Source organism: Larus michahellis, chromosome 2 (genome assembly GCF_964199755.1).
Source record: "Larus michahellis chromosome 2, bLarMic1.1, whole genome shotgun sequence".
Taxonomy (NCBI): domain Eukaryota; kingdom Metazoa; phylum Chordata; class Aves; order Charadriiformes; family Laridae; genus Larus; species Larus michahellis.
This window is the reverse complement of record NC_133897.1, coordinates 166,538,221-166,563,316: the sequence shown is the minus strand read 5'-3', so window position 1 is coordinate 166,563,316 and position 25,096 is coordinate 166,538,221. Positions and strand designations below refer to the sequence as shown.

At 41.0% G+C, this 25,096-nt stretch overlaps 1 protein-coding gene across 8 annotated transcripts in view; it reads left to right on the top strand.

Annotated features, from left to right (window-relative positions):
• TSNARE1 (t-SNARE domain containing 1) overlaps nt 1-25,096 on the top strand; it is a 521,888-nt gene that overhangs the window by 332,309 nt on the left and 164,483 nt on the right. For all 8 annotated transcript variants that reach the window (XM_074577946.1, XM_074577941.1, XM_074577945.1 and 5 more), the window contains one exon: nt 893-975. In XM_074577946.1, the coding sequence (XP_074434047.1) occupies nt 893-975 (83 nt within the window). The remainder of the gene's footprint in view (nt 1-892; nt 976-25,096) is intronic.

The following is a 25,096-nucleotide window of genomic DNA, read 5'->3' as shown; positions in this document are numbered from 1 at the left end:
GGGACAAGCTGGTCAAGACTTCTAAGATTTCTGATAGAAACACAAACCCTTATTTGCAGCTTTTATGGCATGGGTGTCTGGCTTTCTAAGCACAGCTCTGGGGTCAACGTTAATACTTGTCCTTGATGGAAATGGGGAGCTGTCAGCTGCAACCTGTAGCTGATAATCGTTCTTTTCTAGTCTCATTTTGACTCCCTGTGGTTCCTCCAGCTTGCCCCAATGTCAGACCTAGCAATCTAGGGTGAGATTCTTCTCCCTTAATTTTAGGTACTAGCAATGTGTCTCAATCTGTTGCCATCTGTACAGAACCCCCGTCTTGCAGCTTCAAAATGTGATCCAGGAGTTTAGGTTGTGATTTGTCTGACCAATGGCAGGCACCTGCTGTAGAGTGGGATGAATTCTGCAGTGCGGACTTGCTCTCTGTTGACTGTGATAGTGCCCAAGGTGACTTACTCAAGTGCAGACACCTGGGGATGGTCATAATCCACATGTACTGAAATTAGTCTTATCCCTGAGCTCTAATATTGAGATAATGTCAAATACAATCTGCCATGTCCCTTCTGTAATTTGACTGTAATCTGGTAAATTTACTGGCCTTGAGTTGATTTTCTTTGAATTCCCTATCAGTCTTCCCATTGGTTTCAGTGGGAGAAGGATGATCTGCTAACCTCCCTCCTGTCTAGGAACACATGGAGAGATGTCAGTCACTGACTGATGGGTTAAGTGTTCATCAAAATGGGTGGCATTCCTATTTCCCTGCGGTATTACAGTTTGCAAACAAGAGGCTGCTCATCTCTTTATGCCCACGAGTGAATTCCTGAATTGCTGTTGGTATAAAGTCTTTGTTTTAGGTTTGTACCCTGTAATTATCTTCTGTTGTCTTAATTTGCAGATAGTATTGAAGCCAACATTGAGACTGCATCTTCTAATGTAGAGTCAGCCAATGAGCAGTTGGCAAAAGCCAGTCAGCACCAAGTAAGTGGGACTAAAAACCCCTATGGATACATTCAGTAATAGTATTTAAAATAAAGAGAGCACTTGGCAGCTGTGAGCCACATGGCACATGGCCTATGTTGGATTTGTGCTACCTGGAAAGATGATAAAGCATGCTCTAAGTAAGACCTAAACTTTTTTCTTATATATATGATTAAATTACTGTAGTGTTGACAATTTGCCTCAGAGTAGTCATTAAGAGATCTGCATATTAAAGATACATTTACCAGTAGGAAACTCAACAATTAGCTACTGATGTTCTTCGAAAGACATCGTAAAAAGAGCATCATTTAAGTGTATATGTCCTTCTTGCTGGAGTGTTTCCCTATAATCAGGCAGCAGTGCTTTTCAAAAACAACTGAGTTGTCAAAAGGCATGATGTGGTTGGTGAATAATGGTTATGGGAGTGGTGTTCAGCACTTTTTAAAGGCAATTTGAGGGTAGAGTTTTTGTTTGTTTATTGTTTTTTTGTTTTTTTTTCCTTCATTGGAGCAAGAATAAAACACACACACACAAATATTAATCTTTTTCAAAGTAGCTTGACCAGAAAGAACTGTTCAATGGTTACAGTTAGTACTTTCTAAGGATGAAGGAGAGTGGGGAGGGAAAATGAACAAAGGAAAACTTGTTGTTTGCATTGGATTGACAGAACAAAAGCTGTTAGTTTCCTTTATTCCTCAATGATAAATCAGTTTGTTGAAGTCCAAAGTGAGTTTCATGTAGCTGGAGTCCTGTTATGACAAAAATGTAGCTGTAGTCCATGGAAGTGCATAGTGCCCTCTTGTTGGCCCCTGAACATAATGAATTCTGAAGGTCTGGGGCAAACCTCAAGACTAAAGGATTTAGAGCTACAGGCATTTTACTCCACTGAAAAGGAATAATGTGCTCTAAAAATTATCTGCAGCTCATTTTCTGGTGAAACATACTTTACCCATTGTGCGTAATAAGAACAACTTTTGTGGAACTTTGATATTGCAGAAACTGTGTGGTCTTTACTACATTTTGATTTTAAAGTCATATATATTCAAGATAATGCATGTCACCCTGCATTAAAGCCTGCATTTGCCTTGAAAATAGCCTGTTGCGTTTTTACTGCATGAAGTCTAAAAGGAGACAAGAATAAATTTAATACTTGACAGTAGAGCTGACCGCAAAGCTGCAAATGAGTTAATGACAATTTTGGCTAAGAAGGTCAAAGAGTAGTCAGGCAGAAAATGAATGCAGCACAGTGGAAAGGATCTGCTTTCTTCAGCCAGCAGGAGCTGTTGAAATAGCCTGCTCAGTTAGGAGGTCCTTTATTCCTCAAATATGTTGATCAAGATGAAGATATAGACAGTTTTAGCGAGTCAACCACTGCTAAGTGCTAAATGTGTACTGACTGTTTTTTATGGGAAAACACTTCAGAGTATCCCTTGCCCTTGAAACAAGCCGGTATAGACAAATATTGCTTAGAAAAATTTGGTTGACAAAGGAAATGTGCAATGCAGATCTCCTGTAGAGGACAGGTAGGTCTCCTGTACACTACTGGATGAGGATCACTAGACATATGTGTGCAACCCCAGCTTGCCCTCTGTCACCTCTTTCATGATGTTCCGTGAGATATGGACAGAAAATGGAGTGAAGTTTTTGTGACTTCAGTCATTGGCCTGCTGCCTGGGGTTTGTCAAATGGCATATGATGCCTTCTTGTTATGTGCCATGATATCTGCTCATCTGACATCCAAAAGGACATTGTCCCCATCATGCGACAGGAAGGGTCCTGGGCACCCTCAAGGTCTTTTGTAGGAAGTTATGTTGGTACCAGTTGCATAGGCATGGAGAATGCAGTGGGATATAGGTCACACTTCCAGGTTGTGTGTGTGATTTGGGACTGCTTTAGAAGTATCTAGGATGGATCTGGGATCAAATCAAATCAAATCAGATCAAATTGATCAGCCAGGAAGCTTTGTGGGTGAGCTGCTTTCAAGAGAGCTGCCATGGCTTTATGCACTTTAAATTCTCTCTGCGCTCTTCTGTGCTGCTCAGACATTAAAAGCAGACTATTTTTTGAATTTTACTGAGTAATTTTCATTTTTTTGTTAAACTGCCAATTCATTAATGTATTTGGCTGTTACCTATGACCTCTAGTACAGTGTGATTGTCTTGTAAATGCAGGCTGGCTTACATTTGTTACTTATCCCTGTTTATATGTATATATGTGTATGAGTATGTGTGTGTGTGTAGTATTCTTATGAGTATATCAACAAATGTATACATACATAAATTGAGAAATCAGAAATGTCAACATCGCTGAAACATTCCAGTTTAAGACTTACTGTAGACCGTAATGAATGGATTTCTGTCAGGAATAAAGATTAAGTGGCTGTTTATTTAGCATAATGTTTGCATATAATGCTGTGCACTCATTTCAACAATACAACTTGGAGCACCAGTTCCAACCTGTACATTAACATAAAAAAGCGCCGGTAAGTAGCTTTTCTTTAACTAGTACAAAATTAGGCATTTAGTTTTTCTGCAATGATAGAAATGTTTGAACAAATGTAAATATCTTCCTGCTGAGCCCCTTTGTCTGCATTTTAAATTTTGAAAGGTGCTCCTTCATCTTGAGATGTGTGTGCTAGCAGTAGTGGTTTATTACTTTGTGTGAATTCTCACGGCCCCCATCTAAACTCATGACCCACCCACAAAAAAACCCCTCCAAAAACCGCAGAAAACAAAACAATAAAATGTAAAACAGTAATAGAGAACATATGAGGGAAATATATGGTAAGTAAGGTAGTGGTGGCCAAATTTCAGGCTGATCAATACTGCTCGGTGGCTTAGTGCAGCCCACAGCCAGCCCCTGCTCTCTGCCCAGGGAGGGGAGCAGTAGACAGCTGTGCAAATGTTTCTGCTTTTCTCCTCTCTGTTCCCTGCCATCTCCTACCCCATGGGCTGACACATCTTCCCCCTTTCAACTGGACAGGTACATGCAGGCTGCAAAATGAGGTAGGTGTAACTGGCCACTGGTCAAAATGCAGATGAAAACATTAATGTTGGATATTGATACCAGGAGCAGAGGAACAGAGACCTATTGCCATACGAAACCCCTCTGTCACAAAACTTGACAATTTTACTTTGTTGTCCTACTTTTCACTACACAAGGTGTTCAAGGCCAGGCTGGATGAGGCTTTGAGCAGCCTGGTCTAGTGGGAGGTGTCCCTGCCCATGGCAGGGGTGTTGGAATTGGATGATCTTTAAGGTCCCTTCCAACTCTAACCATCCCATTATTCTATGATGTTGTATGTCTAACATAGGTCAGATGATTGCCTCTCTGGAGATGCCTTGTCTATTAAGTCCAGATGATAGCAATTACATGAAAACATTTCAAAGGAAAATGAATCCCTTGCATAAAACCTGTCCCTTTATTGGCAAAAGGGGGGGACCAAGATGCCCAGTGGTCTCAGCACCTGCCTTTGAGACAAGCTTAGATGGGATTAACATCACACAGAAGGGCTGACTGCAACGAGATGAGCAGTTTTACTTTGCTCAGTTTGTTCATAGCTTCCTGCAGATGGATTGAGGGGAAGAAAAAGAAACAAATGCAGACTCCACAGATACATATTAAACCAGTTACTCTTTTTGATGCAAAGTTTGGCCTAAGTTCAGTTTGGCGGCACTGACTGAAGGACTCTGTGTGCTGACTGCTGAAGCTAATTTGTTTTGGAAGAGCTGCTTGTGTTGCTCTGATTAATGCAGGTTGCTTTCCTTCCCTATACCCTCTCTGGAAGTCAAGCTAATTTGGATTCACTGGCATTGCAAAGGCAAGCAACAGTTCAGTGACCCACTTGTATAGTCTAAGAACAATGAGGTTTTTTCCTGTAAAGAAGCAATTCCTGGGTCTGGCTTTCAGGGATACACAGAGAGGCACTTTGAACACTGGAGCTTTAAGGGAAAAAAGCCTCATAAATCTGTGACATTTGCAGAGAGGTCTTATTGCCTGGGCACCACCAATAAAGGGCTGGCTTCAACTTTTGCACAAATAACTTACCGGTAATTTAAAAAAGAAAGAAAATTTGAGTTTCCAAAATCACTTTTTCAGAGTCTTTGAAATTTCCTGGACTGCTAGCCTCTTGAAGCACTTGCTACTTATAAATACTGTGATAATGAAGATTGTCTTCTCCTCTTCCCTATGGGTATGCCCTAAGGGCTTGACTTACACTGTCGTTAAATCGCCTTAAAGCGAATAGCTTTACAACTACGATGTACAGTTGGTTGGCACCACAATATGATGGGATTACAAAGTCCCAGTAGACTGGCGTGGCTGGAATATCTTGATGCAAATGCAGCTTCGAAACTACTTAATGTCTTAAGACAAGAAGAAACTAGATGCTTGTAAGATTTGGGACCGAGATGTACTCACAACCTACTGCTAACTATACGATGCAGTGTATACAATCAACCTCATGTAGCTGTTGCTTAGCTGTGTCTGTCACCAGCGTGAGCGTGGCTGAGTTTGCTTCTTCTCTGGGTAATTAGCACTTGGAAGTTTTTTTTCGGGGGATTATGAAGCTACTCTTTCTTCTGGCGGTTTCTGCCTGTGAAAGTGATGGGAGCTGAATTAAAGCTGCAAGAGGAACTCAGAGCTCTATGAGGACTCCGAGCAAAAGCCATTACTGAAGAGACTGTGTAATTACATGACTGAGCCTTAATCCCCCTCTTCAGCAGCAGAAGGGAAGTTTGCCATCAACCAGAGTCCTCATGATTCTGTGCCGCAATCTTCAGTTAGTAAAAGAAGTCCTCTCTAAATTGCCTCAATCTCTAAAAAAACAACCAATTTGCAGTCCCTTTCTACTTTCTGTTTCTCAGGCCACTGCAACACACTCACACTGGCTCAGTTCAGAAACCTCTGCCTGGGCTTCCCCCTCAGAACTGATTTCTTCAACTTCAAAGCAATTTCTCCTCCATAGCACTTGTTTTCCTCCCACCCCTTCCCTCTCCCATTAAGCCATATCTTTTCATTTTCGCTCTCAATTCCAATCTCTCAGTCCTTCCCTGTTGATGCAGGGCTGTCAGCAGCACTACTGCTTCAAACAGTCCCTTCCCTTATAACGATCCCACTAATTTCCTTGCCCCAGATTGCTCAAAACCTACCACGTAGGGATGTTCGCCTGTATCACCTATCAAATGTGCCCCTACGTGTTCTGTACCACCACGGAGCCTTGAAGCAACTCCTTGCTGCATACCTGCCCTTACTTTAAGGCTTCTTTTCTCTTGGCAATGTGCTGTGGACAGCGAGCAAGGCTGGCTGGGGCAATGCTTTGAACAATTAAATTGTTCACCCATTACCTTCCCTCGACAAAACGGCAGCAGCCTCAGGTGGTTGGGATAAAACTCGTGCTTCCCTTTTTCCTTGCTCCATCAGATCCCTGTGAAAAGACAGGCTGAGTTTTCAGATTTAAGAGTGTTTTATTTTGAAGCAACTTTTGTTTGTGTGTGTTTTTTTACTGTATTTTAATGCAACCCATTTAAAAAACAGCTGTTTACCATAGGAAATGGTGTTCACAGCAGCGGCAGTCCAAGTGATAAATGAGCTGTGTGAATGCAGCAACTTAACCTCACTGAGGTCCAAGCCATAACATTTATTTAAACCTATCTTCTTTTTTTTTTTCTGTAAATAATGGATCTCTGTGATTAAATATTTATTGGGAAAAGGTTTGTTTAGAGCTTTTTGATGTCATGCAATTGGGTGCTGTTGCATGTGAACGTAAAATCTTTCAGGCTATTTGTAATTACAGCTGGACTTCTCTTCATTTGTACCATCAAAAAGAGAGAGTTGACGCAGCCAGGTGGTAGTTTAATCTTTCTTTCTTTTATTGTAAACCACGGACAGTGGGATTTTTGGAAGAGAAAAAAAAAATTGTCTATTTTGATCTCACGTTTTTATTTAAGTGCAAATTGCTCCTCTCTCAAGGAGGAAATAGAAAGGGCAAGAGTGGAGGAGAAGGGAAGGATATGACAGAAGTGTTGGGGGCAAATTTAGTGGTGAGCCATGGCTGATGAAGCTGCTTTGGCTGGTGAGAAAATGAGTGGGTAGCTGTGGTGTGTAGTGATCATTCACCTTAGTGTTATCCAGCACCGGGACTGCATCTAGTCAAGCTTTAGGAATATCCATTACCTTATACACAGCGGTCTGGATTCAGCATTTCACAGGCAAGGATTTTACGTGTCAAAGCTGAACAAGTCTGATTTGTGACAATTCGGAGATGGCAGAAAGAAATCGCATACTGTCTTTTGTTTTTTCTATTTCATTTGTTTAACAAAATCTCTTTCCAGGGTACAATTTCATTTTGAGGGGGTCAGAGATTAAAAAGCAATTTTCCCTTGCTGACAGTGGCATAAACTAGTGAGTTACAGTTCTCTTAATGGCCTCATTTAACAGAGGAGGGAATGGAAATCCTTGGTTACTGAGTGGAAAACCACACTTACTTAGACTCATCCTTGTGCCCAGTGGCAGCACACATAATCAATTGCATTGCCCAAAGGTCAAAGCTTTGAGAAATGGTATAAAACTTGCCTCTTAATGGGCTAGGAATACCAGGAAATTAGGAATATTAGCACTGGAAAAGTATACCTAACCTGGATCTGATGAAAACCAGGAGCAGAAAATAAGTATGCTGATTGGAGTACCAGCTGTATAGCCTGAAGTGGTATTACACTGGGCTGTGAGCTTGTCAGATCTCATCAAACAGCAAAATGGTCGAGCTTGGTCAGTGTTCATACTGGAAACCTCCTCTGAATATCTTCACATGCAGGCAGCAGTGTTTTTCTGTTCCCTTTCCGAGTTACTACTTTCTGGCACAGGGACACCGTCCAAACAGTGCCACCATTCCTGAGGTATTTCATCAAGTTTTGAAAATTAGCGTCAGTAAAGATGCCACATTGGTTTTCAAAGCCAGAGTGAAATTAATAGTTGAATTCCTGTATGGGGATTTATATTCTGATTTCTGTGCCTTGATGTTTTACTTGGTTCTCATAAAAATCGGTTTGTCAGCTCATAGGGACAGTGTAGGAAGCTATAGTCAATATATTGTCATCTCATCTAGCTTGGTACTTAAAATTTAGGCAGCTAGTACAAGACAAGCTAAGCTTCTTTGCTAAGCTTTCCTGGTTTGACCCCAGACGGCAACTGAGCCCCACTCAGCTGCTCACTCACTACCCCCAGGTGGGATGGAGAAGAGAATTGGAAGGGTAAAAATGAGAAAACTCACATGCTGAGATAAAGCCAGTTTAATAGGTAAACCAAAAGCCGCACACACAAGCAAAACAAAGCAAGGAATGAATTCACTGTTTCCCATCGTCAGGCAGGTGTTCAGCCATCTCCAGGAAAGCAGGGCTCCACCACGCATAATGGTTACTTGGGAAGACAGACACCATCGCTCTGAAAGTTCCCCTCTTCATTCTTCTTCCCCAGATTTATATGCTAAGCATGACAACATATGGTATGGAATATCTCTTTGGTCAGTTAGGGTCAGCTGTCCCAGCTGTGTCCCCTCCCAACTTCTTGTGCACCCCCAGCCTACTCGCTGGAGGGGCGGTGTGAGGAGTAGAAAAGGTCTTGAACCTGCCTAAGCACTGCTCAGCACTAACCAAAACATCTCTATATTATCAACACTGTTTTCAGCACAAATGCAAAACATAGCCCCATACTAGCTACTATGAAGGAAATTAACTCTATTCCAGCCAAAGCCAGCACAACATTCTTCTGGAAGACAGTTCATCCTGCTTCTCTTGGATATTGTACCTTAGTCTATGATGAATAGTGCCCTAGAGGTGAACATCTTGCTTTCATGCTGATAGATAAGTACCTTCACAAAAGCACTTAACTACTAGGCAGCTAGGATTTAATTTCTTTGCCTAAAAAAAAATATTTATTATTCTTTTGTGCAGAGTACAGAATCCTGCTGTGTTTCTGGCTTCCACTGTGGAAGCCTGTTGTTCCCCCCAAAATCAAAGTCACCTTTGCCAGGTATGTTTAAATGTTACAGAGAACCTGGGGCATCTCAAATGGTCAGAAGTAGCTGAGAAAGTAAATACGTATTCCCCTGTTGTGTTTTAATAACTATATTGATCATGAAGGGAAAATTGCATGTAAGGAGAGAGAAGTTACAGAAAATGAAATTGCTTTTATTTCCATTTTGAAAAAAACCTGGAAGCACTTTAATCAAAGTCTTTTCCATATTCCTGAAAGTAATCACAGGCCTGGTTAGATGCATTTGTAGCACAGCTATCAGGTCATGGCCTGGCACTATCAGAATTGGAGAACAGGAGTTGTTAAGTACAACTTATGTTCAAGAGGAAAAAAGAGAGTGAATCATAGTATCACTAAATCTGACTTCAGTAGCACGCAAAGTTCTTGAAGATATTTTGAAATTAAGAAGTAAAAGCGTGGAGTTTAGTGGAGAGTGAGACAAAATAGGATTTCATTTTACTTTGAAAAAGTAATTGTGCATTTTTCTTTAGGGAGATAAAGGATTTCCTTAGACAAAGGTAATGAGAAAGACTGGACTTCCTAGTTTCCAGAGAAACATTTTCTGCAATTATATCATGTAAGGATTGTCCTTATTTAGAAGATTTGTAGAAAAAGAGGTGCTGCTGCTAGGCCATGGCTTGTTCTTGTATGGTCAACTCTGATGTCTCTTCTGTTTGTTCTGCATCACACACTGCTATGACTTCAAGTTGGGCAGCTCAACCCTGTCTTTGACAGTATTCAATCATTCTTATCTTCCCTACTGGGCTGATGCATCTGTGCATACAACCGATAGTTTGGGGTTGACAGGCTTCCTCCTCACTTCCTCACATGGAATATGGTAACTAAGCACAGCTCTCACTGGCTTTTCGGGTCAGATGCCATGATGTGAAAGGATGCAGGCCACAGAAAATACGTTTTCAATGTCTACACCTGATTCACAATAAGATGACATGTATCAGTGCTTCCCTAAACATCTGAAGGAGTAAACTTGGTTGTGGTTTAGTTTGAATTGAAAACACCTGACTTTATCTGTCTGCTCTGTAGGGACCTTCATCTGATTTGAGTGTCTAAATTCCTTTTGTATTTGATACAGACAGATGGTACAATTCAGCTGCCCAACGCAGGCATCTAGTGCCATTAGAGATACACTTGGGAATCCCGAACAGCCATGTAAGGCTGAAAGACGTGAGACAGGAGCTACAGGAAACCCACAGCCTCATGGGCTGGCAGCTGAAGGTCACCTCAGATGACACTGGAAGCATCAGACGATACTGGGATGCTTGTGTAGGGGCAAATGAATCACCAGCTTAGTACAGTCAATAGAGACTGGAAAAAGATTCAGCTGACTTACCAGTAAATGTGTACTTTGGAGCAATTTGATTCACTTGATAGTCTATGGGGGGAGTTGAGTGATTCTACCATGACTATAATAAAATCTTAGACATCAAAGTATGTGTGTGGATGTATCAGGTATGGATACATATAACCAAATGATGAGATAGGGTCTTGATAAGTGAGAAAAAAACTTGGATGGAAAATTGGCTGAACTGACAGGCTTAAAGGGATGGAACTGGCTGTGTCTGGCCCAGGATAACGCATAGCGTCTTCGCACAGAGGCCACTTCTGCCAACACCTGGACACGGACACCCAATATGTAGTTATATGCTAATAGTTATACAGAAGTTTGGGGGGAGGGGGGAAAAGAAAAAAGAAAGATTAGTGCTAAATATTATTCATCATATTTTTATTGGATTCTAATATCAAGCAAGCCAATTTTTTTCATTCTGCTTGATAGTTAAAAAACATCAGGAGAACTGATTTTACCTCTTTAATCCAAAAAACATGACTTAGTAGTGAGATAAAGTGAAAATCTTGTAACTGACTTTTTTTTCTACATAAAAGATGGGGCGTAACAAGCTAAAAATCCATGACTTGGATGTATTTATAATCTTCTCTAACATAAAACAGATATTTTGGACACAGATAATTTGACACAAACAGAGCTTGCTCTGGATTTTTCTCATCTAGCAATGGAGCAAATTTTGGGTTGTAGACTCCCTATGGACCCCCTGGTCAACAAAAGAGACTGGCAACTACACAGAGAGATGCAAATCTTTGTAGGCTATTAAAACAGCACAAGTTGGAAAACATTTAACTGGGCCTTGCACTTGTAGTTTTGTAGGAAATTAATATATGATTTGTTTTGGTGCAGTTTCTTCCTTTTTTGCACTATATTCAGGCTAAGAGAGGAATGTATGTTGAGTCCAATGATTCAAGTTATGAAAACTATGAAAAACCAGACATCCATGTACATGGCCAGATGAGACATAGGTCCTATGTATTCATTAGGTCCTAGTGCTTTTTTGAGATTTGCACCTGTTTGCTAGAGGATAAAATTATTTCATGGACAAAATACATTTAGGGTTTGGTTTTTTTTTGGAAGCAGCTCTGTGCAATATATCACTCAAATACTCTTAGGGAGCCCTAAATCCAGGCAGTCCTGCCATGTAAACCAGATATAGACAGTGGGATTGAGTGTACCCTCAGCAAGTTTGCAGATGACATCAAGCTGAGTGGTGCAGTTGACAGTCTTGAGGGATGGGGTGCCATCCAGAAGGACCAAGACAGGCTTGAGAAGTGGGCCTGTGTGAACTTCATGGGGTTCAACAAGGCCAAGTGCAGGGTCCTGCATCTGGGTTGGGGCAATCCCTGGTATGAGCGCAAGCTGGGGATGAAGGGATTGAGAGCAGCCCTGCCGAAAAGGACTTGGTTGTGTTGGTGGTTGAAAAGCTGGACATGAGCCAACAATGTACGCTTGCAGCCCAGAAGCTAACTGTATGCTGGGACGCACCAAAGAAGCATGACAAGCCAGTTGAGGGAGGTGGTTCTGCCCCTCTGCTCCACTCTGGTGAGAACCCACCTGCAGTAATGCGTCCATCTCTGGAGTCCTCAGCACAAGAAGGACATGAACCTGTTGGAGCAGGTCCAGAGGAGAGCCACAAAAATGATCAGAGGGCTGGAGCCCCTCTGCTATGAGGACAGGCTGAGAGAGTTGGGGTTGTTCAGCCTGGAGAAGAGAAGGCTCTGGCGAGACCTTATAGTTACCTTCCAGTATCTAAAGGGGGGCCCACAGGAAAGATGGGGACAAAGTTTTAGGAAGGCCTGTTGCAATAGGACAAGGGGTAATGTTTTTAAACTTAGAGAGTGAAGATTTAGAGTAGATATCAGGAAGAAATTTTTTACAATGAGGGTGGTGAAACACTGGAATGGGTTTGCCAGAGAGGTCGGAGATGCCCCATCCCTGGAAACATTCCAGGCCAGGTTGGACGGGGCTTTGAGCAACCTAATCTAGTTGAAGATGTCCCTGCTCATTGCCAGGGGGCTGGACTAGATGGCCTTTAAAGGTCTCTTCCCACCCAAACTATTCTATGATTCTATGATTCCATATCAGTTCTGTCTTAGAAGCAGCTCCAGTACTTTCTTTATCATTACTCTTGGTTTTATTTCTTGATAGACAAATCACTAGTGAACAAGTTCTGCAGGCTTAGTTCCTACATTATAATTAACACTGATGTAATGAAAAATTACATCTGTGATCTCAGTGAATCAAACTAATCTAAAAATGTAGGAGGTTGAGTTAGCACTGGAAATGTCCCATTATCACTCTTAGTAAATGGAGAGAAACTTCTTTCAGACATTCATCCAAATGAAAATCATCTGCCAGTAGGTTTTGGTTTCCTTAGGAGCATACAAAAAGATGAATCTGGAAACTATACCTTCCCTGGTTCTGCTCAGACTTCCGGCAACATGAGTCTTTTGATTTCTTTTTGAATTGCTTCAATGCAAGTAGAAAATCTGACCCGGTGCTGGTTTTAAGCTCTAAAGTTGATCCTCAATGTAAAAGTGTGCAGTTGTCTGGAATTAAGATTTTGATACCTTTTTATACCTTTTTCTGCTACAGTTACAATGTAGTAGTATCAGTTCTCATGGCTTGTCTTCTTATTCATGGCCTATGGAGGCCAGCAGTAATTAACATCAGCTTATCTTTTTCTGTGTTCCTGTGTACTGTATCCAAGTAAACTTTTGTCAACATCAGGAAGCCACATGTATTTCATTACATTATTTTTAGGTTCTGGTGAAAATCCATCATCAAACTCTTTTGAAGTAGGTGCTCCAAAGGCAAAGCAAGGCCTTTATTGCATAGTATAAAACATGACGAGACATCTGTATCCACAAAAAGCCCATGGAGAAACAACGCTACCAAAAACTTTTCTTAAGTTCACAAGTACAGTGGGAAAGAAAGCACTGCTCCTTGAGTGCTGTGCTGTCAGGGGCTTCTTGTTATATTGCTAAAACACAGAGAATTTGTGTTCTGATACTGTGATCCCCCCCAACAAGGAAGGAGAAGAAAGTGCCTTGTTACGCACAAATGCCTTTGAAGACAACTCTGATTTCTGTGCCAGCTGAGCTAGAAGTGTTAGGAGCTAACGGTGCCACAGCCTACTTTTGTCTTCCTCCTCTCTTCCTCCTTACAAACTCAATCTCTGGGAGGTGGTCATGCCAAAATACTGAGCACCCCAAGCATGACGGTGCCAAGCTTGAGAAGCAAGTGCTAGATGCCCACCTCCAGTTGAGCGCTCTCGTACCATTCTGGTACTAACATCAGAGCTCTCCTTGGATGACTCAGAGTCATCCTGGATGACTCAGTGGAACAGAAAAGGTCACAAATAATGTGGAGTCCCTTGAGTAGACGTTGTTGAAGCTGCTGAGTTCCTGGCCGTCATGCAAGGAGACAGTTTCAGTGCAAGACTGCACTACTGCTGTCTAGATGCCTTCCTGGATAGATACGGAGCAGACTGCAGAGCAGACTGGGATTAAGGTCTTCTGTGGAATGATTTTAGAAGACTAGGAAACATCTAAAGGAACCCTGCCCTCTTCAAAAACCACAACTTCATTATTACATTTTTTAAGATGACTCTTCAGAAAAAACAATTTATACAGTGGGTCAAAAAATTATTATGTTTTTTTTTTATGTCACAATAAATACTGCAGTAGCTCCATTTTTAGTGAGTCCATCTTGTGTGTATTCTCCATAACTTGCTTTTTTTGCTTAGTGAGTAACAATGTATCATTCTTTTTTTATTAGCCAATAGTGCTGTCCATTTATGAGAAGCAATTCTTGCATCAGTTCCTTTTACTGTAGATGATATTTTTCTTACATAGATCTGAAAGATATAAAAAAATAAAATAAGCTCTGCATTTACCTTTACTCTTTAGAGTCTGTCCCTGTGGATATTACTCTTTTCCTGAAACACTTCTTTTTTTTAAAGAGTTTAAAGAAAAGAAAATCATCTGTAACTTCAGGCTTTCACTGATGTCAAAGGCACGCTTCTCATTGCCATTAATGGAAGCAGAATAGAGCTCTATCCACTATACAGGTCATATTTGCTCATTTAATAGTACTGGGGAGAATTCATGAACATGCAGGTAAGTTTATTTTTTTTCTAAGCAGAGAAGTCTTAAATTCTACTCATAGTCTCCAAGCTTTCCCTGATCATCTTCCCAGTTGTGTCTTTAAAAGGTAAAGGGTATATTATTGAATATTTAAGAGTATAAGGATGTAGTAACTACTGATTTCAGCTATCATCACCAATATAATAAAAAATACCATTATCACATTTTCCTTCAAGTTCCAGTTTCTTTGACCTAAAAGGAATATGAACGCCATGTACTCATATAACTGAATATACCTTGCTGTATTCCTTATTACTGGGAAAGCATGCACCTAAGACTCAGAAACCACAGACTAAATGGAACCCTCCTGCCTTTAAGTCAAATGTTTCCAAGGCATTCTGTCATCCTGATGTTATGTGGGATGAACTGGAGATGCCTGTTTCTCTTTGTTGCTTTTGGAGGGAGTGTAGGACAGCTGGCTTCCTTTTCTGAGCTCCTGAATTAGACATCTGAAGGCCAGCAGGATTAGTCTGAACACAAATGCTTTAGAGAAAGATGTAAGAAACCTTCAAGTAGACAGAAGTGTAGTACCACGAAGTTCCTTCTAGTTGCTTTCATTTCAGGTTCAATGACTCAGGTTTCTCTTTTCTTCCATCTCTTCTTCATTGATAGCGATATTGATGAACACGCAACCATGTAGCCACAGACATAAAACAAAACTGTGATCATGATTTCAGTTTGCTTGTTTCTTGTTCCAAATCAACTCAATGGTATCCTGTCCAATAACATGATGCATAACAAGTATTTTGGGTTTTTTTCCTCTTAAGAAATTAACATTCTGCTTCAGAATACCCGTTTATTCTGTGTTAAAGCTTTTTTTTCACTATTTTTATTTTATTTTATTTTATTTTATTTTATTTTATTTTATTTTATTTTATTTTATTTTATTTTATTTTATTTTATTGTGTTATCTGGACAATCTAATCTGAGGGATTGAGGTCCTGCTGATCATAGAATTATAGAGTCATAGAATCATAGAATCATAGAATGGTTTGGGTTAGAAGGGACCTTAAAGATCATCTAGTTCCAACTCCCCTGCTATGTGCAGGGACACCTCCCATTAGCAAAGTTTCTCCCTGGCCATGCAAGATTTAAATACCTCTGAAACTAATGAAGAAACAATTGAACTTAATTTTTGGTGACTATTAGCATGGGTCAATTACCCATGTTATATTTCTGTGAAGTGGAAGGTCAAAACTGGTCTATTGCTGCTTGGCAGATAACTGCATGTGAGCTCTAAGCAGCATCACCAAGCATGTACTCAGCAATGCAGGATCGCGCATCTTAACCATGTTTCCTTGCATTTTAAGCAAAACAAAATCCAAGTACTATGTATCTTTGCCACAAGCAAAGAACATCAGGATAGAATTCATTATAGCTCAGCTGATGGCAGTCATCTGGATGTATCCAAAGTAGGAATCCGTCACTGAGTGTGTCTTCTAGGTACCCTGCATACTCACTAGAGATCTAAGAAGTGTTGTGATTCATGTATGTGTCTACCAAAGATGGGACCAGTGATGCTGTAGGCTCCCACTGACTGTGAGGTCTGTTATTATCTCAAACATGGCCTGTGTCATATCACCCAGGTCCATGTGGATGTGTCAGATACCACAGGGCATCTCATATCCAGATGCTTGTGTTTAGGTAGATGGATTATGAGCCACACTGAGTTGGAGTGATCCCATTGCAGGGCAGTTTATTATGCCACATTATTGTATGAGTCTGACTTGTCTGACAGTCTAACGTGGCTTTAGTGTGAGTCTTCATCACATTAGACTAGGAGAGTTTAATCATCTGTTTTGCACTATGCTGTCTGGTATTCGACACTCGTTTTGAGACATGGGTCCGTTACTGAGAGTTTATGGGAAAGCAGGAGTGATTTGAGAGATGGCGAGCCTGACTGCAAAGGGGAGATTACAGAAAGAGTTGGTTAAGCTAAAAAAGAGAAGATAGAGGTGAAGGTAAGAGTCTCTTGGTACATAAAAGTCTGCTGCAAAGAGGAAAAGAATAATCATAGCTTTTTTGTTTATTACAGATGGGAATAACAAGAAGTAATGGACTTAAATTGCAGTGAGAAAGAATCAGGGTAGATATTAAGAAAAGCTGTCTAATGATAAGGAGCTTGAAACACTTTCTGGGGAGATTTTAGAGTCTCCAGCACTGGATATCTGTAACAGTATCTAGTGAAACATATTTCAGGGATGGTGTTTGTATAATTGCTTTTACTGTTGCCTGTCAGATCACGCTGCAAGGTGCAATGTAAACAGGACATGTTCATATTGTATCACAAACCATCATTACTTAATCAGAAAATGTTGCAGCCATGAATCATTCTTTGATTTTCATTCTCATCCTCTCCTACTTCCCTGCCGCCTCCCCTCAAAAAGAATGTATTCCTCTTATGCACCTGCTTTAGGGACCAAAATCACTGATTGAATTTGACAGAGGCGATGATACTCAGTGTTTTCTGTCAGCTTTGGTTAGAGCAGTTGTAGGTATAAATCCCATAAATCACTTTGCTTTATCCAAATAGTTTCTACCTGGTTTTCAGGTGTCCTGGACTTGATTTGCCATCACTATTTGTTCTCCAAATTATTTCCACAAAAGAGGAGTCAATAAAATTATAGTGTGTGTCGTCGGTAGTGCTTTGGATGACCAGTTGAGCCACACGGGCACTGGAGGTGAGGTATGTGGGAGCTGGGTTGGCAATGCACTCTCCTTCAAGAGTAACAGATAATCACCACATTTCACTTGGACAAGATGTTGGATTTCTGAGCCCTGGTTATGTTTGATTAGCGTAAAGGCTGGAAATAAGGAGGATTTGTAGGAAGAGGCAAAATTAATGTGGTGGTAGAATTCAGGAGGGAATGTATCTATACTGCTGAATAAAATAAGGTCAACAGCTGTCCTGTGGATCCAAGGCCTAGCCAAGGTTAAATTATCTCCCACGCAGAAAGGTGACAGCATCCATTAGGAATGGTTGCTGGCATGTGCTATGCTGGACCTGGGTCATTCTTTGGGACAATAGGACAAAGCGGCATCAAAAAGCATGCATGGGTGATGGAGAGCCAGCTTTTGTGCCCATGCCTTATCCCACTTTGAGTTGTGAATATAGAGGTAGCTGCTTTGTGCCAAAGTTTGTGCAGGGTCCTGAGCGCACCTACATTATCTGTCGATATCCCCTTGGCCCCAGGGGTTTGGCTGACCATGTTCAAGGCCAGCTCTGATACACACCGCTCTGTATCTTTGAATCACACTGCTGTGAGGAAGAGCTGTGAGGTGCCTCCATGGGAGCAGCACCCCTTTGCTTGGGAGATGCAATGAGGCTCAGTCCCTTGCTCGAGGTCCCTGCCTGAGCTATGCTGTAGGTCTGCCCTGCCTGGCCATGTACCATGCTGAACCTCACCCAACCCACTGGTTTGAGTTTCTGGCATGGCCTTGAACCTGCCTCATTTCTACAGACCTCTCTGGAAGTCCCTGCACATTTTTCTGACCCTGATTATTTCTCCAGACCTGCTCTGCTCTTGCTCAGGTGCTGTGGGACTGAGCCTTTGCTGGTGAGGATGCTGTCCCAGCTCAGCTTGCTGTCGCCTTCTCTCCTGGCTTGCCCTCCCCAGGAGAGCAGCTTGATCTTGCAGCTCCCTGACAACTTAAGGGTCTCTAATAAAATAAAAATTCTCCTAGGAATGTATAATATTCATTACCACTTGGAATGATTTTTAAGAAAGCTGAGCCCAGTGTTCACAGGGATGCACATATATCAGTCTAGTTCACCAGCACTGGCAGTTGTGCTGTGAGTCACTAGATACCTAAATTTTATTCTTGATGGTCCAGTCATAAATAAACTTTGTGTGCCCCTTGGGGTCTTGTTTGATTTGGTGCATTATTTTTTTTTCTGGTTTGCTTTTTGTGATGTATTCATAAACAGAAGGAACATTTCTTGACCCATAGATTTTGAAATAGTTGCAGTGTGGTCAGCAAGGATATTGCACAGTTGTTTTACTACTGATGCTACTTTTTCGTGGCCTTAAAGGAATTCTTGATTTGATAAGACAAGGGCTTTTTTTCAGTGTTAAAAGAGATAATAGAGTCAGCATGAAGAGGTGACTGTGGCACTACTTGGACCCTTAGGCTCTGATAGAGACTAATCCCAAATAACACATGGAAACAAATCTTTTCCACCATGATCATAAAAGTGATGGTCATTAACTGGCTGTCAAACCCTAGAAATGGCAACTAGAATTCACAGTTTTTAGAAATATATGTGCTGGAGGACAGAGGAGGGGAAGGATGATATAATTCTTTATCTACCTGGAAATTCTTTTCAGAGAGAAAAAGAATGCTGAATATAGGTACTGCTTGCAAAAAGCCAAATTGCGTTGTCAGGGAGGACATTAAATTCTGAGTATAGCACTTAGACAGTGTTTAAACATAGCAGAGGATCAGCAGCACGCAATAAAGTAAGACCTGAAAGTCCAAGGATTTGGAAACGAGAGCAGCATGCCATAGACCAGGCAGCGGATTGATCTGTGCAGTAGGAAATGAGACCACAGAGCAATACAAAGCAGCAGAAGCAGGTGAGAGGCAAAGTCTAACAGATCATAGCCTACATTTTTTTTTTTTAATTGACATTTCTCTTTAATTACTTGGAGTGCTTTCCAGCATGTAGCGAAAGAGCCACAAAGTCAGATTCTGCTCTTGGTGTTGTTGTCATGAATCTGGAGGATCATCATGGAATTAGGCCAGAAATAATCTACTATAAGGAGAGCAGAATGTGTCCCACCCTCTGGCAATGCTGCTTCTGGACCAGGCGAGAGATCCTTTCTTCTTTCTCATGCCCCAAGCTCTTGACTTGCTGAACAAAGCTGCAGTGAAATGCCTGCAGTGTCTGCTGGCTATGGCATGCTGTGTTGCACAGCAGCCTGCTTCATCAGTAACTATTACCATATACATTCAGTGGCTACCAGGAATTAGATTACTTCTGCAACACGTATCCCCAGTCTTCTTCAGCAGCATTGCTTTCATCATCGGTATTGTTCTATTGCTTTGTTCTGGGATCCCCTGGATTTTACCATCCAAAGCTAACTAGGATTGAACAATGGAAAGAGGTTGTTGAATGACTGTTCTTGAAAAGATCATAAAATCCTGGTGTACCTGCTTTGTTTGCAGAAATGGATCAAATGTTGACCACCACGTAGCCATCCATAGGTGGCTTTTCAATGAGAAACAAGCATAAACTAGTAGGGCAAAACTTTGCCTCATGACTGTTTTTTTTCTGGTCCACCTTCTAAATACCATTCTGATGCCTAAAGACCTGGTAAGGACTCAGCAGAGTTTCCTCATAATACTTCCAGAAGGCAAAAAAAGGATAATTTCAGATCTACCATGGGAGAGCACCCATCTCCAGAAGGTGGAAAGGAAGACATATTTTTGACTCTATGCTCTCTGTTCATCTGTTTCCCCACCTACTGTTTTAATAATGTAGCCAGTCTTCATTCCCTTTGGGTTGCTTATCTCTACATAATGGACTGATTGCCAGCTGGACATTGTAGATAGGGATTTTCAAAGATATACTGCAGTCACATCACTTCCTCTCTTATGTCAACAAAGAAAGAGAGAAGGAGCAACAAAATACTTGAAGCATCAGTTCTGACTGAGCCTGGATTCATCCTACTGAGAGGCAAGATAGCCACGGATTCCTTGCCGTCACCAATGTCTTATATGGTTGAACCTATTAGGAGCAAGATGAAAGACTGGGAGGGATATGTCAGGGGTAGAGCAGCATCAGGAAATGACCTAAGTAGCTGTACAGCCTGCAAAATCTGGGTAACTTTGACGATGACTACACAACAGACAACAACACGATGTAGGAGTGCTTCAGCACAGGTACCTAAAGCACCCTCACCTCTGTAGCACAGTGCTCACTGCAGGTTCATTAAGTCTGCTAACACAATAAGTAAATTTGCTTGTAGTTAAGTTGCCCCCTGCTGCAGTTGAGCTTGACATCTTGCTAACAAAATGTACCAGTGTAGTAGTACTTGAAAGCACTGTCAGATGTCAACCCAGTAAAAGCTGCAGATCAATTAAGCTCCACTGAATCTAGCTGTGGCAGCATAATACATCACTGTTCCCAGTGTAGGTGTCCCCACTGGAAGCGACTGCTGGTAGAGCAGAGTCTGTGGGAGGAAATGGATTAATGGATATCTACGCCCCAAAGGTGGCAGGTGGTGGGAAATTCATACTGCTTCTGTGTTGCCATGGATTGTCCATGCTAGACGTGACTGGCAGTCAAGACACAGCACTTTCAACCAACCCCAAAATTTACTTTAATTGCATTTTTCTCGGTTTCTGAAAACATTTAATTTCAAACTTCCTGCAAGTGTTTGTGAAAAGAAAAAAAAAATTAAAAATATAAGGCTTAATCCGTCATTTTTGAATTTGATTTGTTGTCTAGATGCATTCAAAAGGCATCCAGACAATATATAGTTTTCTTAACATATCTGTGACTTAGGATTAAAGCTCAGAAGAAACATTGGGCCACTTTAGAGAATTCAGATTCGAGAAAGGTAAAGGCATTAGTCACATCTCATAAATACACATCTATGCTCTGTTTGTTCTGCAGCCAATTGAGGAGGACTGTGTTGCAAAGCCCATCACCCATCCCACCAACATCTGGGAAAGCCCTAGGTCACCTCGAGCTGGGAATGGTTGAGCAGTAGCCAAGTATATTATTTGGCATTATTCTTTTTTCATTTTAGCTAGTTTGATTTGATTTGAGAGAAAAAGATGAGAATTTTATATACTCCCCGTGAAAATTATTCTTCATTCCTCCCTGGCAGCCTGATCAATTGCTTGAATGGCTTTTTGAGAGTGTTTTTTTGTGAAGCATTAAATATTCCCTGCCATGATGGTAGTCTAATACTACTTGGTTTGACTTCACTAACTATAAAAAAGAAGTCTCTTTTTTTACAGACATTTTTTGGTATTTATAGGCAATTAACCTGTCTCCCTAGGCCATATTTTCTTCCAGCATTTTCCTAAGCCTTCTATCTGTAGTAGATCTCGTTTAGTAAACATTTCTATTAGTGTGGGTGCTCCTCTCCAAGTTCATTTGTCTACATACAAAGCAAGTCTGAAAGAGGATAGATTTAGATTAGATAATAAGAAGAAATTCTTTACTGTGAGGCTGATGACCCCCTGGCCCAGGCTGCCCAGGGAAGTTTTGGATGCCCCATCCCTGGAGGTGTTTAACGCCAGGCTTGATGGGGCTGTGAGCAGCCTGGTCTAGTGGGAGGTGTCCCTGCCCATGGCTGGGAGTTTAGAACTAGATGATTTTAAGGTCCCTTCCAACTGTAACCATTCTATGGTTCTATACTTGTATGAATTCAATCTGTGACCCTTTGATGCTCAAAATGAAAGCAGAAGAAAGAAGCAAGTCCATCATGCCAGTTTTACATGAAGACAGCAGATGCAGAAAGAACAGCATCTTGGCATGAGACTCTGTTCCACCACATACCCCATGTGAAGCAGGACTGGGTGTTGATGCACAGACATGAGCAGATTAAAGCAGTGTGATAGATAATTTCCCCCAAATCTGAAATCACTGCAGCACACGAATAATGAATTATGTTGTATTTCTTTTGTTTCCATTATTGTTGTAAGTCAAGAGCTGTTTCATAGAAGGTTTAGCTATTGCTGTCATCTTCAGGACTGGAGAGGAGGGGATGACTAACACTACTAGTCCTTCCTTTATTTGAGCAGAATTTTGCCTCTGCTTAGCTGTCAACGCTTTTAGGTTGCCTAAAGTGAACAAATATATTCAATTCCTTTATGGATTTCTCTTTTATGGACAAATGCATGAAAAATTCGGTGAGATTCACATGTACACGTCCATGACCAGAGCATGCCCTGTGGGGAAGATGTCTTCATGACCTCAGCTGGTGAGTATCCGGTATCCAGAAGGACTGAGTATGAAGTAGACCTTGTAATTCTTGTTCTGCTTGCACAGCAGCAGATGCTGCTCTTGACAACAATCCAACCTTCCATTGAAGCTTGCTCCTTTTTGTTTGTTTTCTTTTTATTTTTATTTTTTTTCCCCTCCATAGCATTCTCCATCAGAGCGCATCAGTGGTTCATTTAAAATGTTTCATTCCAAGGTCTGTGAGGTCTCTTGGGCTGAACTTGTACATAGGTTTATTTCTCACTCTTTTCTTTCTCTATTTTTTTTCTTTTTTTTTTTCCTTTTTCCCAGCCAAACAGAAAACTGCTTTTCAGGGTGAAAAGCTGCTTTCCCCTTGTGCTTTACTCTCAAATCTACCTCAAACTGAGGAATGAACATGATGAATCCATGGCAAAATGTGTCTTTTTGAAGCACTTAGGAAGAAGTTCCTTGGTTTCATTTCATCACTTAAGCTTTTTTTCTCACATTCACAATCACCATTTCCTGTTCTTTCTTCAGTGAAGTTCTTCAGATGTTTACCCCGTATTCAAGGAGAGTTCAGGGGTGGTAATATGAAAATCAACATGCTTCACCTTTGAAATCCCATTTTTAATTTCACAGGAAAGTGCAATTCAGGAGCTTCCAGTCCTCCATAGAGTCATGAGAAATTAAGGACATTCTTTACCATGCAAAATCCAGCGTGCCATATTGAATTAGAAACAGAAGAGGTGCTTTCTGTGGATGTGAGGCATTTTCTGGGTCTTAGAGAACAAAGGATTAATCCAGGTTGAATTATTCCCTCTCCTCGCACGGTTGCCTCATTTTTTTTTTCATAGTCCAAAATTTGGCAATGAGCTTAGCAGATAATGCAACAAAATAATCGACGTTTTCCACAGACACCTTCCTAGGTGTTTCACTGGGCAAAACAGGCAGCTGCCTCCTCTTCTTTAAGCCAGGTGCCTGCTGCCCCTTCAGCCCACCAACATCAATCCTTGTCACAGCCATGATTCACCGCCATGAGTCTGGCTTATCAAGGCTGTTTTTTGAGCCTCAGCAAGTCTTTCTTCCTCTTTCTGTGGAGAGGAACACACAACCCTTCTCTTCACAAACAGGAAAATATAAAAATTTCACAGTGCTTTTTGGCAGACCAAATACAAGCCCATTTTGGCATTCCTTGAAAATTATTCCCTTGCTTGCTTTGCAGCCTCCAAACAGAGCAACAATGATGGTTTGGGTTTTTTTCCCCCTAAATGAAGAAATCTGACCTTGTGACATATCCTGCCTATACCCCTATTCTGCATTTCTGAATCCTTTAGGCCCGAATTATTAAAATTATGAAAGAACTTAATTCTTGCTGGATTAAGAGGGACAGAAAGATTGTACTACCAGTGCAAAACTCAATGTCATATCTAGTATGCTAAAGAGTGGTACTGCAGGGAGAAGTGCCTTTGAGTAAAGCAGCTTGAAACATAGCCTAATTGAAATATAAGTTTCTTTAATTGCATTAATCAGGCTCTTAATAGGATTAAAACAATTGCTCTTTCTCTTTTATCCTGCATCTCCTTTCTTCCGTCACACAAATTCCATTTGCGTTCCTTATTTGCATTTAAAATCATGCCTAAATACCAAAGTCTGACTGTTTCCAGCTGAGCTCACCTCCCAACAAAGAACGGTCCAGAAAAGGCAAGCCTCAAAAAGATTCCCTTCTCTTTATTTCAAGAGGCGTTTGCTGTTGTGTGTCCAGATGTAGCGACCAAGCCAAACTGCTCACAGTTTCTATAGTCATATTTAGAGCTAAAAGAAAAAGATAAATTTTGATCTCAGGTTTCCCAGTTTCAATCTGGAATAAATCCAACTAACAAGGGTAATCTGTACATTTGCTTTATTTTGCTCTCTTTATTTTTTTTTGCTGTTGATAGTGGATTTATGGAGGAAAGGGTGACTGAAAAAAAAAAAAAAAAAGAGGAGGCTTAAGTTATTGTTCCACTGTAAAGCTGGACTAAGTGCTGAAACCAGTACTTACTCCAACTGTATCTTCAGGGCAGTGAAATCAGAACCTCACCGATTGTGGTTAGCAACAACCACCCCCCAAAAGTGCTTACACTTTTAGTTTGCAGGTGTATCAGGTTAATTTATAAGGAGCTGTGCTTTATTAAAGGCTACAACGGACCTTAACAACTCCCCTGAAGGCAGCATTCTTGCAAATGTCATTCAGTTGATCGGATTTTTATAAATTTGTACTTTTGTGGCATTATGTACCATCCCTGCTGTGCTTCTGAAAACTGTAAATTCAATCGTTGATTTTCCCCTCCCCCCCTTTAAAAGAAGAGTGCTGGTTTTCTGTCAAGTCTCTTTAAATCTGTGTACCTTTGTTCCCCCCCAGTCTCACATACAGTAGTTGGATGTTTCTATTATGGGCTACCATTAATGCAAAATAGGAAAATGACCTTGAACAAAAATTTAAACCAGTATGTTCTTTCAGAATAATTATAAAGATAGGGTGGAAAAGGAGTGTTTGAGGTATTGCAAAACATTTAAAGGAAAAAGAGGTAATTCCAAGTAAAATATAAATGCATTGTACGTCATTTTTCAACTTTATATCACACCAGCCTGACAATTACATATATAGGCATAGATATA